Genomic DNA, 17,907 nt, shown 5'->3' on the forward strand with positions numbered 1-17,907 from the left:
CAAGATGCGTTCAAAGACCGTTTGCAGTCTATCGGTGAGCTCATGACTCGGTTGGAAGTGGGGGGAAAAGAATTGATCTGAAAACAGTCAAACTGGGAACGTTCCACTTCAGGCTCCGACAATCTCAAGACAATTACATTTTTGCATTTACATGAGGAATCGATGTTCCTGTTGATGTGTTTTGAAATAAACCAACATGAATGCAGTGAAGATCAAATATCACTGCCACAACTGGCTGAGTGGGGAAGTGTGCAATCTGAAATTTTATCGAAATTTCAACCATAAAGTTTTATTGTAATTTTAATCCAAATCTTAACTGAAAACTTTTATGCTTTTTGATGAGATGAGAGACAGTTGAATTTACCTTCGGGGATTAACAAAGTGTTATCTAATCTAATCTGATCTAGTCATACTCTATTAGCCTAGCCTAAATAGTAAGCTCCCAAAGTAATAGTAATTAGCAGTAATTCCTGATTTGGTAAAAATGTGGTATAATGGGCCAGGATTACACAACGTTTTAAAGTAAAAAGGCAAAACTTCTGTTTACACAACAACGGTGCCCGGGGCCACCGAAAACAACTTTTTGAAAACGGCTCCCAAGGTGGAAGTTTTTTTTCAAAGCTCTGTCTCCATGGACACAAGGGAAAACACTGCTACTGTGCATCACAGCCGTAGTGAACAGTTCTTCTGCACATGTAGATGGACACTAACAACAATGGCGGCTACCGGAGTATCATGACTCCCAGTTCAGATTGTCCGGCAACTTGGTAGTTTTTAGAGCCGTGTCAGCCGGAATAGCAACCCAACTTGGTCGTCTGTCCACACAAATGTCTGTATACTTGCCACTGTTCATGTTTATAGCGTGTTGGTCTTTGCGCATGTGTGTGTTGTTTCATCACAAAAACAAACAAACGGCACCCACAAGTGTCACAACATGAACACTACATCCTTGTCAGCAGTTCTGCTGTTTCCATGGAAACAGACATCGTTTTCACAGCGTTGGCCTGAAACGTCAAACTTTTAGGAAATGAAAACGCTGCGTTTTCACTTGAAACGTCATCATGTAAAGAGGAAAGAAAAGTCTTGTGGACCTGAACAATGTCAAACATCCTACTGGGAAAAAGAAACATTCTGAGGAGCAAGAAGAAGCTACATTGTTCAATATGACAGCTTGAGAAATTTGCATTCCTTAAAGAAGTGATGAACTGTGATCAAATGTAATAAACTAAGCTTATCAAACGAGAGATTATGTAATCGTTTGTCTCTCACCTCTTTAGTACTTTATCGTGGGTGTCACTCCCCTGCTGAACAAGGCGATCCAGCACCTCCAGTGGTGAAGCAGACATGACTCCCTCCTCCTCGCCGTCCTCCAGCCCCTCCTCCCGCTGCAGCAGACGCTCCATCGCCGCCTTGTGCACCGCCTCAGAGGTTTTTTGCCCCACGAAGAGCGAAGCCGCCCTGGGGAGCGCCAGGTCGAAGAAGGACTCGTAGGGCACCGAGGCCGGCGTCTTGCTGCCCGGGCTGGGAGAGAACATCCCGAACTTGCCCATGTCGTCGTCCGGGGCGGAGGGGCTTCGATGCAGGTGGTGATCGATGGGAGTGAAGCCCGACTGGAAGGACCAGGGCTGCTCGAGGCCAAGGGCTGACCCCCTGCTGTCTCCTCCCGCTCCTCCTCCTCCTCCTCCTCCTCTTTCACTGCCCACACCGCCGCCGCCAGCGTTGTTCTCAGCTTTGTCCGGTGTTGAAACGGCGTGATGGGTGTCACGCACGAGGCTTCCTGGCTGAGCGTTGGAGAGGGTCTTGTCTTGTGTCTGACAGCCAGTCAGAGTCTCGGTGGTGTGATAGAAAGGGGAGTCGAAGCCCCTCAGGCCCGACAGCTCCTGCTTGTCTTCGGTGATCTTCAGCAGCTCCTCCGTGATGGCAGCTGCAGCACAAACAGCACATGAAAGATTGTGACTGCGTTAAGCCTGCGAGTGTTCTGAAATATTTCTAATAAAGCATAAAAACTGAGCTAAATGCCAGCTTTGCTGCATGAAAAAATAAAAAGGAACTTTTCGAGCTTCTGTTTTTCCACCGAGGAGGAATGAAATGTTTAAGTCTAAAGCGGCCGGCTTTAGCTACGCAGCTTGTGCCATTTGGCAGACGATTTTATTCAAAGTGGCTCACAGCGCTAGAGGTGCCTTTATTTTTAGTACAAGTGGCTCAAGTGGGATTTAAACCAATAACTGTGCAGAGTGAGCCGAACACACTGGGACACGAGCGGCAACGCGCTGGCATCCCGGATATTTAGTCTATGAGCTCAGACTCATTTAACTGAACAGCAGAAGCAGTTTACGCCATTAAAACTCTGATTCAACTAAGCCCTTCGAGCTCAGTTTAAAACAAAATGGCTGAGTGAGTCTGATTTTCACCATATGTTCAATCGAAACCCGTTTTTGCTGAGGCTAAAATAGTTGTCTTAATTCACTGTATGGAAATGTAGATCTCGTAATTATGGGTGTTAATTGATGCTAAATTAAAGTGATCAATTTAGGTTGATCCAGACCGCCAACTTGAAGGTTGAATAGCAGTCTCATAGTTTAAAAAACAAACAATGAATATTAATGAAAACTACTGCATTTAGATATAGTGAAACAATTCCCCAAAACAATGTTTTTTTAAGTCACAATTTATTTGGTTGTATCTCGATAGCCAAACATGGTTTGCCAACAGGCATTTGTTTGAGAGTAGTAGTAGTAGTAGTAGTAGTAGTAGTAATAATCATACATTTCATTTGTAAAGCACTTTACATTAACAACTCTCAGCGTGCCACAAGTGAAGATTATAAAATAAAAGCATAAAAACTAACTAATGGAAGGAAGATTAAATTAGATAAAAGTGGGCATCAACAAGGTTGTTCAAAAAAAAAAAAACATCAACATAACATTAATAGAAAAGTTTTTAGTCAGATGAGTTGAGTTGCGTGGATATACAGTGTGTCATGGCTTAACTTCCTGTTTCGTACAGGACAGTGTTGCTAAGGATTTATTGTAAGAATGTCACTTATAGGTTGATGTCGTCTGAACAAAAGCTGCTAGTTTCCTTCAGGATGCACAAAACTGTTTGTTTTGGACATTAGAGGGAAAAAGAGAAAACTGCTTAATTTGTCCCAAAACTATGTATAATGTCACAGTTTTGTTCCGTTTCCAAATTGAATAAAGACCCTGATGCTCTCAGCATCACTGTTTCTCTTGAGCTGAAAGAAAGGGTTTTGGCTACTGCCACCTGCATTAGCCATGTTTAATTTGATTCTCACCTGACTTGCAACCTTAGCAAACAACAGGCAAAAAGCAGTGGGATTCAAACCAGTAAACATCTGGTTACGTCACAACTCATTGTGAGTGTGCGTGTTTTGAAATCTCACATTTCACTTCCTAAAATGTGCTCGCTTATTTCATCCAGTGGTGGCTTGCATCAATTTCCAGCTTCTTTCCACTGAAACACATAACGTCGCCAAACACCAGTGGTTGAATCTGTACAGCTTGTTTGCCGGCTCTGTTTTTGCAGCTGTGAAAAACAGGAAGTCACAGTCCACAGACTTTACATACAAAGAGGTAAATATCGGAGCGATTGCAAAGAGTCGTTGCTGTAAAAACAAACTACCTCAAATCAAATGCTGTGCTGTCGTCTATTCTAGACAGTAGATCTTTTATTTTTGTTGTTTGTTTTTTAAAGATCCAAAAAGCTTCCAAAGTTACGTTTATGAGCATTTAAGACTTCTCAAACTAAACAGGAGCCCTGGCCCAAAGACAGAAGTGGCACGAATGCTGGAAACCATCGCAAAGAGATGCACAGAAACTGTGTGCACATTTCTACTGCTCTGCATGTTCAAACATACCTTCACAATATGAAAACCACATTCCCTTCATCCCGTTTGGATGACCAACTCAGTCCTATGTAAACTAACATAATCTGAAGAGTATAATCTGAGCGTATTTACAGACTTCCATTTGGATCAGTAGCAGTTCTTCAGCCCACAAATGTAATAATCCAATCATTGTAAATTACTCTGAAACACATAAAAGACCAAATCCGATTATGTAAGCCTAGTAATACAATTTTATGCTTTTTTTAAATGCTCAAAAGTCATGCTTGTTTGACAAACAAATTGTGGATTTTAAATGCATGATCAGTTTTATTAGTTTCTCTCCACCGCTTGTGACATTTCTTCTTATTCGTACAAACAAAGACAAACAAGAATGTGTGTGTTTCCTGCTTTGGGTTCTTCATTGATTCTGTCCTGATCAGTTTAGTTCACAATCTATCTGTATCAACACATTTCAGTCTCTGTCTCTTTAAGGATCTTATTGACTTGCTTCCAGGATTAATAGTTTCTTAATTTTGCACAGCCTGCATACATGGGGCATAGAGTGTTTGTAATTTGACATCGGACTCATCTTGGTCTGGAACAAGACATGAATGAGTGAGTTTCTGGATAACCATCATTGATGTATCGCTTAACCTTTTTGGAACCAACCATCCGAAAAATCCAATTAAAGCCCAATTTTCTCTAAAGTATTAATCCAAACCATGTAATAATTTATTACTAAAAATGCAGCATATGATAAAATATGCTTGTTGCGAAGGTTTTCTTCTTTAGATTAATTTATTTATTTATTATATTTTAAAGAATTAATTCATTAAAATCAAAGATGTACATTTTTCTATAAATGAACCCGTTTAAAGAAATCATTGTCTGATTTATGCAGTCATCAGCTTCTTCAAGGGATCATGTTGCATATCACGTTATGCTTTTATCAGGTAACAGCAGATGTTTTATTATAGAAGCTCAGATTGACACCTGGACTTCTACCCAACACTAGAACGTCTTTGCATGTTGGCACATCATGTATTTTACTCTGTTGCATCTGCAAATGTTTGGAAAAAGTTGAATGTGAATGAAAACCCTAAACGCACTGAGACAGGCGTCATCATGTTCAACAAGACAAGAGCGTCACCATCTACGTACTTGGGCTTAAGGACACACGATTATTTAGCAAACTATAGAAGCATAGTTTTCTAATTGTTGCGTTTCTGGAGTGCACATAAATGCATCAAACAGTAGATCCAATATCAAGAGATCAACACACTCATTTCTGAACCTGTTACAAACCAGCTTCTTCTAATCTGCTGGAGGACAAATCCCAATTTTGTTCCTAATGGGTGGATCAATGTTTCATTGACTGTCTCATGCCCATTAAATTGAGTGATCTGCTTGATACAGGCAGCCCTCCGGGATCAGGTTGTGTAGTTTTCCAGACTTACCCTCTTCCCTCTCTTTCTCTGTTCTGAGCTGAAGCTCCAGCTCTTGTTTCTTCATGTAGACAGACAGCTCTGTCAGAGTCATGGAGATGTTCTCTGCTGCTCCTGCCTCTGCTGGGCAAAAGAAATACCATCACAACTGTGAGAAAAATAGTTTGAAACTCAATATTTAAGCAGAGTCAAAACTCTATTAAGACGAATTTGAGTGGAGTTTGTTTTTCCATGTGAAGACACTGAATTAACGACGATGGATGACAGTATGGAGCACGTCTAACCTCTGTTTGGGGCCACGTCTGCACTCTTCTCTGTGTCTTTCACTGGCTCCTGCCTCACCAGAGCCGGCTTACTGCTCTCTCCTTGTCGACGGTCCTGAAAAGCCACATGGATAATAACCGTGTCATGACAAGGATTACGAGTTCACCTCTTAAGACAAATCAACTCTTTCCGTCTTCTTGTGGAATTTCTTAATGACTTTCGGCTTTATGCTGCGAAGATAAGCTCAACTTTCAAGCAGATTTTTAGGCCTACTTTTCTTGGTGGACTGGACTGGACCGTGTTGGCTGGTAGGGAGATTATAGGGAAGTCATCTGATAAGGTGGGAGGTGGAGAAGAGGTGGCTGGAGTGCTTGAAGCGGGCGTTCCTTTCCCTCCTGTGCAGATCAGAAACAGTCAAGCAGGAGAGAAACTGGGAGTTTCGTTTGCGGGCATGACTGAATTTAACCAAACCACATCCATGCGTCAAAATGACATACCTGAGGTGCAGTGGAAGCGGGAGGGAAGGTGTGAGGCACTGTGGGACAGCTCTAAGTTGGGCGACATGCCCCTCGACGAAGGGGGCGTGGCCATGCCACACAATGAGGAGGGGCTCCACAGAGGGTCCTTCCCCCCGCAGGAAGAGTTGAGTTCACAGGTGGAGTTCTGTAAAGATTACAGAAATCAGGTTTAAAGGTCGCATAACTTAGTTTTTCAACAATTTCCAGGTCCGTCTCGGGACTAAGAGCTTTCTGGTGTCTTAGATTTAGTTGCTTCCATGGAAATGAGTGAACCTTTCGCATCCCTTGTTGCTGCGAATAACAGATGTTAAAAACCAAATAGAAAGTGTTGTACCTTTTATGAGGCTTATTTTAATACATAGATGAGACTTTCCTCACTTTTTGCATAATATGGGACCTTTAAGTCTCACTGAGAGACTGGTATTCACCAATACCAGAGAATTCTGCAAAGGGAATTAGCTTAACTTCGATAAGGTTGCAAGAAATTTGATTAAACAGTAACCCGAATGCAAAAAAACAGCATGATATCTCTCCTGGTGAGCGATACATTTTGATAGATGCTGAAGGAAAAGGACATGTTCTCTTGACGCACACTGAAAAGCTCAACAAGACAAGCTTCAGGAAAGCTGTAGAAATAAAACAAAACATCATCTATTCAATAAAACGACCCAACAATTTCATGGGGGATGGGGTTGTGGTCATTCAACCACAGCTGCAGACAGTAGCGTCTTTGGCAGATCATCCATCCTGCTGAATGCCTTCCTTCATCTCTGACCTCGCGGAGCAAAACGGGCCAAAGAATTAGACTCGGCTTTCAGTACTTGAGATTTGAGGATTTCTGCAGTTTACACAGCTTGACGGTGAATATTTTCACCACTGACGATGAATCTAAGGTCTTGTTCTGTGTCTTCCTGCCTTGGTGAGAGGGAGTCTAACGCAGTGACAAATCCTCTGAGAGATCCCAGGGGAGACTCCATCTTTATGTGGCCGGTCCAATCACAAAGTGAGGCACGGCATCTCCGAGCACTCCGTCCCCATCCAATCAGAAGGAGACGGAGGAGGGCATGAGTTATCATTCCTGCAATTGGATTCAACGGCCTTCCAGCCTGCTGACTTTGAGGACGGGAAGAACTTGTGTCCCCTCTGCATCTTGGAGGAGATTTATGGAGGCAAATGATCAACTAACAACGTCTGACAGGTGCTATGTGGAGTGTAAACATGACCCTGTGTACAACAGCACAACAGTAACAACACTGTGCTCCAGTGTCAACCTCTGATCATCAATTACCCGACAGTGCTGCGTTCCCAAACCGCCCATCTGACAGCTTTTGATGGCGTTATGGATGATCTTACCTGCCGTCTGGAGGTCTGTGGGCTGCGGTACGAGGACTGTGTCCCTGAGAAGGGGGGCAAGGACAGCGGCGGGGGGAGCGGCTGCCGTGGAGTGGAGAATGGGGTCGAAGAAGAGCTTCCTGTTGTCAGGAAGACAAACAGTCGGATCAATCGACGAAAGGGTGCATCCAATAACCAGAGAGCCTCTGTCAGCTCTTTGATGCCAGTTTGATTTTTCTTCTTAGAAAACAGGACAAAGCCCCATATTTGACATGAAAAATATGTAAGTATTCAAAAGTCACAACATCCAGCTGATTTGTGATCAAGAATTACTCCCTGCACAGGTTTCCTCAAGCTTCATCCCACAACGGAGACATTCTTGTTAGGTTAATTAGTGAATTCAAATTTCAAATATTGTTGAGTGTGTGCTCGAGTAATTGTGTTTCTCTCAGTGTTAGTATTGTGATTGACTGGTAACCTGTCCAGAATCAGCAGGGATGGATGGATGGATGGATGGATGGATGGATGGATGGATGGATGGATGGATGGATGGATGGATGGATGGATGGATGGATGGATGGATGGATGGATGGATGGATGGACATAAGCAGAGCCTAAGAATCTGAAGAATGGCTTCACAACATAGAAAAGGAGACTACTGAAGGAATGTGTGAATGCAAAATACAATCTGTAGTGAAAATCTGTGTGTGATGAGTCGTTATTGGCATCAAGTTTGTTTCTGGTGACAATTTCTGTGCTTGAACACAAAACGAAGAGAAAGATTGCAAGACAAATGTTCTCGCCTCTCATATTCTCTATTTTTCACTTATAGAGCCATAAACTGCATGTTCTACTGTGCTGAAGGGAAATGTGTATCAAACTAATATAGATTCGGTAATCAAACTACAAAAAAGAGCTTTTAGATGAATGAATTAAGCAGGTTATTTTGAAATCCATCATCTATACGGTCCTGTACTTTGAAATTTGCAGACGTTGTGTATTTAAAAACATTGGGATTATTATATCAGGTTCAGAATAAAAGGCTTCCTGTTTGTATTCAAAAGGTTGTGTTTTAATAAATTGAGAGAGGCAAACATAGTTTAAGATGATTGCTTATTTTTGAGTAATGTAATGTGAGAAATAATCTATGATATAGACGTGTTTAAGTTCTGGGAGTTAAACTAACTTTCAAAGAAGCTGTAAGACAATATAATGAAGGGTTATAGTTCAGGCTGATGAGAGAAAAGGAATATCACTAATAATTATACTATTATGTTCTTCAGATCTCTTTTTGTTTTTCTTTTGTTATTTTAAGTGGGACATGTCCTACATTATTCCATAGAATTTATATGATAAGCATAAATAATCCACTGGTTTCATCCTATTCATTGTCTTGTATTTTCTATAAAAAAAAAAAAAAGTTCAATTCTTTTAAAAATGTGGGGAAAAAAACTATTTTTCTCAGTGATGCCTGAATTACTTGGAGAATCTCACCTTAAAAAAAGAATTCACACAAAATGATTCAAACTTTTGGTTGAAAACATTACCTTAAAAACAATAATTTCCATTTTTTTTAAAAAAATGATCGCCAATGGTGCAAAGCAGACATTTGATCACACTGAATCAAGAAGTGTTTTCTGACCATAGCTGCTGTGGAGGTCTGTGTAGGGGCTGGAAGTGCAGTCTTGCGGTCGCAGGTGGATTTGGGGGTAAAAGTTCTCAGGCATGGTGGCGTAACCCTCCTCACAGGAGGCCTCCTTAGGGTCGAGAGACACTTTGGCACATTCGATGACAATGTCGTGGATTTCATATTTTTTCCACCTGCGGGAGAGCGCCGTACCGTTAGTCAAAGCAATGCAGCTGACTTTAGAGAATCTGTGAAAACAGGCTGAAGCTCCACCTGGTGGGGTCGAGCTCGTGGTCCTTGGTTCCCGTCACCAGTTCTGGGTGTATACGGACGTGTTCAAGCATTGGCTGAAGAGTTAAAAAAACAAAAAAAAACAATAACAAAACCAGACTAGTTAGAAATTATCCAAACTAATGAGGAGAAATAGAGCTGGAGCAACATCTTTACCTTCACTACTTCTTCAAAGGTTTCCATGTTCTCCTTCATGCTGTAATGGGAGCGTAGGTAGGACACGAAGTTGCACGGGTACATGCCGTAGAGCCGGTGGAAGAGCGAATAAACGCTGGCGTGCAGGTGGATTAGGTAAACCTCCGAAACGTGACCTGAATGGGATGAAAATAGCAAGTATTAAAAAAAAAAAAAAGTAACCTTACATGACAAAGAAAACTGTGATTGGTGGGCCAAATTTAGGTTTTCATGCTCCAGTAACTGGTTCAATCTAGTTTCTGCGGCCCTTCAAGTGATGTTGACAATTATTGAGAACGGGGTCTCTCCTCATGATAAAGACACCTTCAACCTGGCCCAAACATCAAGGAGTGTTTTATATTCAGTGAAGCTCAATGTCAAGGCTGCAGGACGAAATGCTCTCTAGCATTATATGATCCCATTTATGGTCAACAAAAGGTTCTTCTCCGACAACCTCCAAGCATCAAACATTGAGAGAACCACAGAATTTGATAGGGTGGTAAAAATGACTTAGTCATCTATTGAGCTTGTAAAATCCATTTTCCCCCCATTAAAGGATTTTTTTTCCCCCAGTGTGTGAGCCAAAGGAACATGAAAATAGAAAATACTCTGCTTTATTATTTCTGTTCTATGCTGCAAGCTTCAGGTTGTGACTCTCCCACAAGAAAATTCAACGCTAGCAGCTGAACCTGAGGAGGAGCCGGGTGCCCGTGTCCCTTGTTTCACTGACTGTGGGGGCACGGTGGGTGAGATCTATAAGGTAATAATTCAAAATGGCAACACAATTTATGAGTTAGAAATAGGAAGAAATAGTGGGAGGATTTGATCCTGTTAGATAAAAAAAAGAAACTGTGATGGTTAAATGAAATTTGAGTAATCTTGTTATTTTAAAAACCTTGAAGATCTGCCTTTTTTACGCGAGTATATATTTACAACAGCTCTACTTTGAACACTCAAAGAAAACAAATTAAATCACTGCACTCTATCGTCACCGTTTCGGTCCAGAGAAGACGTGAATGAGACAGGAAGTCAAGCCAGGCTGTGCTATCACCTCGAAACAACAAAGCTAAATCAAACTGTCAGACATGAATTTAACGTTTGAGGGAATTTACAAACTTCGTACAGTTGTTTTTATTAGTGGGCAAGATGGATAATTCTCTAGTCTCAAAGTTGTGGGTTTAATCCCCTATGTTTCCCTGTCCATATCTCCCAAGTGTCCTTGGGCAAAACACTAAACCAGGTGTGTCAAACACAAGGCAGGATGCTTCTTCTGAGACATGTCAGCGTGCTCTCACCCGGGTTCTTGAGGTTCCAGGATGCCAGGCGGCCAAAGATGTCAAAGTACTCCCACAGGTGTTGTTTGCCGGCTTGAGGGATCATGGGCAGCAGAGTGATGAGCACCAGCACTCCAGTTATAAGCACGACTACGTCTGTATCCGTCTGCCAGGAACACCAAAGCAGGTATTAGAAGAACGCATAACAAAAAAGATCAAATGGACACCTTTTACTTGACGGGAGACAAGTTAAATCAGAGTTCTTACCTTGAGGCATTTGAGCAGTGAGAGCAGCAGGGGGTATCGAGCAATCTTGTGGATCCAGGACGGCTGCTTGCGGATTACATGGCCAAGGAGGGTGAGGGTGGGCAGCCGGCAGGGCTGTTTGGTCATACAGTCGTTCATCTTGTCTAAAAGGTGCTGTGAGGCAGACACGGCAAGGTTAGGGACATATTTTGCACTATTTGCACAGTTTTCGAACATGGCCTTGCGAAACAAGTGACACATTAAACTTAGACTAAAGGAACTCCCTTAAGGAAGCCCTGGATTAGGAGGCAATGATCAGATCCTTTTTAGGGATTTAGGCTGCATTTTATTTGCTAGTGAAGTGTGTGCTGTCACTATGCCAAGAACTCAAAGCTTCCTGAAGCCTTCTCTGAAAACAAGGGTTGTCAATGTTTGTGAGTCTCTCAGGAGATTCAAACTCATTTCCAAATCATTTAAATTCAATGAGGACCATTATTTGCATGTAGCACCGACTTCCAAATGACTGACCAAACCGGATTTGGGTTTGATGCAAAAGGTTTTAATTCCGACCCCCTGCGGGAACCAGGGTTTGAATCCCTCCCCACAAGTCTGTCCTATTGTTTTTTTTCTCTTTCTATCTCCTAACCTCAACCAGAGCAGCAGGAAATTTCCATGTCCGAGCCTGGTTCTGCACGTTTCTTCCTATTAAAACAGGGAGTTTTTCCTTCTTACATTCACTTGTGCTTGCTCATGTGGAAGTGTTGGGGTTTTATTTTCGATTAAAGTGCCTTGAAATTACTGTGTAGTATTGGGCATTGTACAAATACAATTTAATTGAAAAGTATTTTTTAGTGTGAACCTTAAAAAAAACAAATCTGACCAGGAGGTCAGGAGGGAAACCTCAAACTCATGCGAAGCGGGATGGCAACGCTGACATGGTTTGTGGTTGCGGGAAATATTTGCAAGAAAAACTTTGCACATTATGAAACGGAAGTGACGCAGTACAGAAGAGAGCTGGTGCAAAACAACATGAGGAAGTTACTTGAGCCTGACGATCATGGCGTACCTATGTTTAACATGAGATATGAAGAATTGAAAATGACTTCTGTCAAAGTAAACAAACTGAAATTAAAGTGATTATTGATATATTTTTATATCTGTTTGTTATTTGCAAAAGTAATTATTCCTTTATGTGCTGTTAATATGATAGGCCGTTCTAATGTTGATCTGGAAATGAATTAATAAACCAACCAACCAATAAATGTAGAAAGTTAGGACTAAATAAATACATGCATGTGGAGATTGACAAATAAGTAAATGGACAAAATATTAAAAATGTATTTATATATCTATCTAACATTTGCGTCATTCATTGATTTATATGTTAGTGTTATAAATGAAGGATAGATAGCATTTTTATTGTAATCTTGGACAAATTTCACATATTTACATGTTAGCAATGTTTCAAAGAGGATCAAGTGGTTGCATTTCTACAAGTGCATCAGAGTTAATCAGACATAATATATCTTACACTGGATTCCAGTATTTTGCAGAGTTAATTATTATGAAAAACCGGGTTAGAATGGAGTCTGAAAAGAGAATAAATCAAGTCAAAGAAGAGATTCCTCACCTTGTCGTGAGGCTCTCTGACAGAGGAGAGGATATGCATGGCCTGGGCGGAGTTGGTTTCCAAAAAGTAGTCCACCAGCCCGTTCAGCAGCATGGACCCCCGCTCTTTAAGGAAAACACAAGTGACTGTTTGTACAGAAAACTCTTTACTTTATCTTCACAGACTGGTGAGCCGCGCTGCCTACCGGTGTTGAGCTGCTCGTTGATAAGGCCTCTGATCTCTTCTAGCTGGTGGAGGTCGGAGGTCTCCAGCAGTGGGAGGAGGTCCCCCACGTTGGGCTGCTCCCTGGCCATGGTGGTGGCAGTGCTGGGGGGGAGGGGGGCGGAGGCAGCGTCTCGCTCTCGGTGTCCAACCCTGCTTGCCTGGAGGGCTCCCGGGGCCCACCCACCGATACAGTCTCCAGGCACCACTGCATCACACCCAGACACAAACGCAAACCACAATCAGGTGGCTCACTCAAGGCCGCGACACACAGCGATTTCAGGCCGACCCAGATGTCACAATCGTAGCAACATTTTTGGTCTTGGCTCTAAATTGGTGGCCCTAAGTCGCACCGCGAGACCGGTTCAAGGACGGCTGTTATCATGGTCTTGCGACCAAAGACAATCTGTGACCAAATTCTTACACTGTCAGAAATTTGGGGGAGATGGTGACTGCTGCTGCGACCTACGTCAACTAACTAACCAATAGAAATGCAGTGTGAAAAGACATACAGACGAGCGCGACACTGGCGCTAAACTCAAATAGATGTTTTGCGGCTACAATGGCAAAACGTGTCAAAAAAGTATGTCGGATGTAAACTAAGCAGAAAGCGTGGTAGAGATGTGGCAGCAGAAGCTTTCCATTAGTGGGGGGATTTCTCTTCAAACACATGAGTTCCAAACGGGCGAGGGCTCTGCTCATGCTTGTTTGTTTATTTTTTGAGAATAGATGGCGCACACTTATGGCATTTTATTGTTATCTTATCACGTCAACTCACGTACGTCGTAGGCTGCGATTCAGCTAGTTTTTCCATCATGCAATCTGCACACAGCAAAGGTCATGTCGTGTCCACAGTTATTAGATTCATGTTGTGGTTAGCTGTGAACTTACAAGATTGTTAAAATCACAGTTTGTAGTCAGCCTTAGAAAGAATCAGCACATATGGCACATGAGAAGGTCTTAAAGAGAAAGCAAAAATTACAAACTACAGTACATCCATGAGATCTCTTCAAAAACTATCAGTCAAACCTATTTTTAAGTATTCTCCACGGTATAATTTCCAAAACAATATAACTACTCTCAACACAGCGATCAGATTAGTTGTACACAAAACAGAATATTAACTACTGAAGAGCCACAAAGAAAATAGAATAAACTGAAAAGGAAATGAAGTCCAAACAACTGTTTCATGAACGTCTTTACAGTTTACTGCACTGCACGAACCACATGTTAGTAAAGCTTTGTGAAGTGGACATCTGGAAAGAATGGATGTAATTTACATTTCTCTTAGCATACTAACCTTGTTAGCATGCTCTAGCTGGTGCATTACCGGAAGATCTGAGGAGTAGCTCTCAGCATAAACAGATTAACATGCTAATAAAGCTTAAGGTCGCACAATGTAGAGGTGGCTGCATCCACTTCTCTGTTGTTTATAAAGCTAGAGTAAGTGTTCTACAAATACGAAGAAAACATCAAAATGTTCAATCCAAGGGGGCACAAGCATGACTTCAGTCATCAATACTCTATTAAAATTGGTCTTTTGCAACTTTGCCGTGTCACATCTCCCCCCTCAGAGCCACCAAACCCACCGCTCACGAGCCAACCTGACAAGCTACAAAACCAGAGAATCAATAAGTCAACAGGGGAAGACCGACAGACATCAATGAGTCCTCAGACATCACAGGATGTGGAGGCTTTGCCTGCCGGAGGTTTAAGATTTGCACATGATGAAGGAAACATAATACAAAATCATAATAAGACCATTTCTAAAATTGAGAGACAATGCTGGGAAACGGTTCCAACTTTTGCATGATGGTCAGAATTGGTGGGTTCACCATCATTTGGCTTTACGGAAATATTTTGACTCATCAGAGATTGAACAGTTGGTTTATATTCTTTATTACATGACGAGGAATTGCATTTCCAAGACATACTATGACATAAAATTAAAGAAAAACAAGTTTGAAATGACGGGACCTTCAAGTTCGTCTGTACTTCATATTTATTACAGCTAGAATTACTGAGTAGTGACAGTCTGGAGAGTGAAAATAAAGCATAAAACCTCCTAGACCCTATTTACACGGCAATGCTTCAAGTGAAATCGCATAGTTTTTGCGTTATTTCTTCAGAAAAGTTTTACTTTTACACGGCAACATCTTGAAATTGATGTCTGTTTACACGGAAACGGCAGAAACAACGATTACGTAGGAGTCGAGCCAATAGTGGGTGGTGTAGGTTGTTTTTGAAATGAAACCACACACACACGCAGAAAACAATACGCTTCAGTGGCTCCAACCACTGTTGTCATGTAAACAGTCCCACAAAATGCAATAAAAGTTTTTTACTTTGACTTGAAAACATTGTCGTGTTGCTCCGCTTAATCAAGAAGATTGAAAAATGGTGCGCACACAGAGTTGTGATCAAGATAAGGTGACACAAATTCACGAGTGCTACAATCAAGTTAAACCTTTTTTATGAGGTACAGCCTCTTTTAAATCAAACATTTTCTCTGGAAAATCACCGGTAGTCCTCGAACATTAATCAGGCACTTCATTCAGCCATGACAGTTTGACAATGAGCCAATCTATGTTATTGCTTCCCTCTGTGCTTTTCCTCCTGCTGCACATCACAGTATAAAAGAGGCCAATACATTTATTTTTATTGGCAAAATAATTCCTTTATTCCAAGGAATCCATTTTAATTTTCCCTGCCACTCAGTATGCTGAAGTCTCACAAGTTCATGTAAACAATGTTTCCTTGCCTCAGAGAATGCCAGTAAATTGCCTCACTTTGCCAACAGCGCACTGCAAGCTGAATGGAGAAGAGTTCACATAACAGAATTGGAACAGATTAAGCAGTGTGATAAATCCAAATATACGGCCGTGCACCTTATCTGACCTCACAAAATGAAATGCGTTTCAATCCTGTTTTCTTTCCATTGGCTGAAAGAAAACTGAGCATAGGATCGCTCACCATCTAAAGTGTGCCTCATAAACAAAACTGAGGGGTATGCGATTTAGGAGCGACCAGGGGTTTTCAAAGTGTGAGAGGATGAGCTCGGACCATCAACGAGCTTAAACCGCATTTATTTCACTCCAACAGCCACAACACACATCCTCTGTATCACACTGGAGCCCGTTCACACAACGTTTTAGACAAAAAAAGGGAAACTTTCATTGCTTCTGAGGCGTCTGTTGACAGGACAGCAATGCTCAGAGCCACTGAAAAGGCAACTTTTGGAAAACAACTCGTCAGATCAGAACCTTTTGAGAACACGGACTCCATCGCCATGGAAATGGGAGAGGGCAAGAAAGATTATTCCCCAACAATAAAATATCTCATCTTTATAACATCTTGTCTTTATAGTCTAAGATTTAATCCAAGGAGTTTTACAAAATATATACAAAATATAGTGTTCACACCTAACGTGACCTCACTTCCTGTTCTTGCAACAATCTCATTCTGTTCTGTGGAGTACGCCCCGGCCAAGTTATTAACAGAAAAGGAGTTCCTTGAAGGAGCCGGGCACGTCTCGGTCTGGAAATAACACTGGCATTAATAATCCTGATGGGCAGGTCATTATCCTCAGGGTGTCTGCGCCCAGCAGCTTACCCCTGAACCAGAATAATGAATCGGGAGCGATCTCATCAGCGCTGAAGATATTATCTCAATGCTCACAGCAGAACACCTGAGACGTCACAAGATGATGAGACTCCTCATATGACCAAAGTTGGATGTTTGCAGCTTTAGCTGACAGGACTGAAACGCTATTTAATATTGCAATGCAAAGTCACATGCAGCATAAACCAGATAACCAGAGCTGTTATGTATTTCCAGTTCAGTTATATGCCACATAAATAAACCCTACCCTCTGGGAATACACATGACAATATCAGTCTATTTGAGGCACTCATTCTTCACATCAGTGACTTCACTGATCTCGGTTTGGAAAATTCTTTAACTTATTCAGGTTGGTTCGGAGAGGAAGGCACAGCCCGAATATCTTATCAATTGGCTGCCGAGTCACGGGGCTGGGAGCGGATCCGAACACAAGCGGCACGCAAGGGACGGGTCAGGGTCACAAACACGAGCTGCCCTCGGTGTGATCTCAGCCAGCTTGGGAATGCTCAGGGGCACACAAAGAAGCTTTATGCGGCACCGAGCGCTTCCATGAGCACGCTGGAAATGACATTTGGCCGTGTGTGCGCAAGCCATTCCCAGGACCCTTCTGTTCTCTTGCACAGATAATATAATAATAAAAAAAAAAAAAAGCATCAGTGAGGGAGATAAATGGACAGTTCTGGATTCACTGAAATGAATGTCCAGTGAGGAGGCCAGACACAGACTGGTTAGGATCAGGCCAATCAACAGAGAAGTATCCAATTTTATATTTTTATGTACGTGGGTCAGTAGAGGGCAGTTCAAGCTTGATTCTTTTTTGTATTCATGTCCTTAAAACTTGCAATTGTCTTCCACTGGCTGCTCTGTTCACTTTGTGTGAAACAATTACCATGCATGCAGAACCAGGGTCTTGTTATTTGACGCCAGCCTCGTGTACATAAATAGTTAGCCCTTTCAAACTAAGGCCTCATGTACACTGCAATGTTTTTAAGTGAAAATAAGACACTTCGGTTTCATTTTGGGGGTCTGTTTACACAACAATGATGCTCAGAGCCACTGAAAAATAATTTTCTTTTTTTTAAATGGCTCCCAAGGTGAAACTCCAACTCTATGTAGATGGAGGAAAGGAAGTCAGATTTCTAAAGGGAAATCAGAAGGCTGAGCTTTCTCTTCAATATGTTACCTAATCGAAGACTATCTGAAACTTTGGCTGCATTCAGTGTGAACATGTAGTTCATGTGCCAAGAAACCCAGAAAAACATAGTATTTGCTCTATAATCAATTCTCGACAACAGGACGATGAGTGTCAAAGACATTTTTAGAATTACATCATCTGTCAAGAAGACAAAAAAACTGCATATTCACAGTTGAAAAGCTTAGTCAATATAATATTCAACATCTATTCAATTGAGCCGTAGAGTTGTAAATTGGGGCTTT

General features: G+C 41.8%; 1 protein-coding gene across 4 annotated transcripts in view; it reads right to left on the minus strand.

Moving 5' to 3' along the window:
• The window catches only part of tsc1b (TSC complex subunit 1b), a 36,369-nt gene that overhangs the window by 13,486 nt on the left and 4,976 nt on the right, over positions 1-17,907 (minus strand). For 2 of the 4 annotated variants that reach the window (XM_080476803.1, XM_080476805.1), the window contains exons 2-14: positions 12,833-13,057; positions 12,649-12,752; positions 11,040-11,192; positions 10,794-10,938; positions 9,481-9,635; positions 9,307-9,380; positions 9,049-9,227; positions 7,428-7,546; positions 6,054-6,219; positions 5,830-5,951; positions 5,577-5,670; positions 5,305-5,412; positions 1,270-1,924 (exon numbers count right to left, since the gene is read on the minus strand). In XM_080476803.1, the coding sequence (XP_080332929.1) occupies positions 1,270-1,924; positions 5,305-5,412; positions 5,577-5,670; positions 5,830-5,951; positions 6,054-6,219; positions 7,428-7,546; positions 9,049-9,227; positions 9,307-9,380; positions 9,481-9,635; positions 10,794-10,938; positions 11,040-11,192; positions 12,649-12,752; positions 12,833-12,941 (2,183 nt within the window). In that variant the 5' untranslated portion in view covers positions 12,942-13,057. Of the gene's footprint in view, positions 1-1,269; positions 1,925-5,304; positions 5,416-5,576; positions 5,671-5,829; positions 5,952-6,053; positions 6,220-7,427; positions 7,547-9,048; positions 9,228-9,306; positions 9,381-9,480; positions 9,636-10,793; positions 10,939-11,039; positions 11,193-12,648; positions 12,753-12,832; positions 13,058-17,907 lie in introns of all 4 variants that reach the window. The other 2 variants (XM_080476802.1, XM_080476804.1) reach the window with 1 other exon arrangement.

This window comes from Lipophrys pholis, assembly GCF_963383615.2.
Source record: "Lipophrys pholis genome assembly, chromosome: 12".
Taxonomy (NCBI): domain Eukaryota; kingdom Metazoa; phylum Chordata; class Actinopteri; order Blenniiformes; family Blenniidae; genus Lipophrys; species Lipophrys pholis.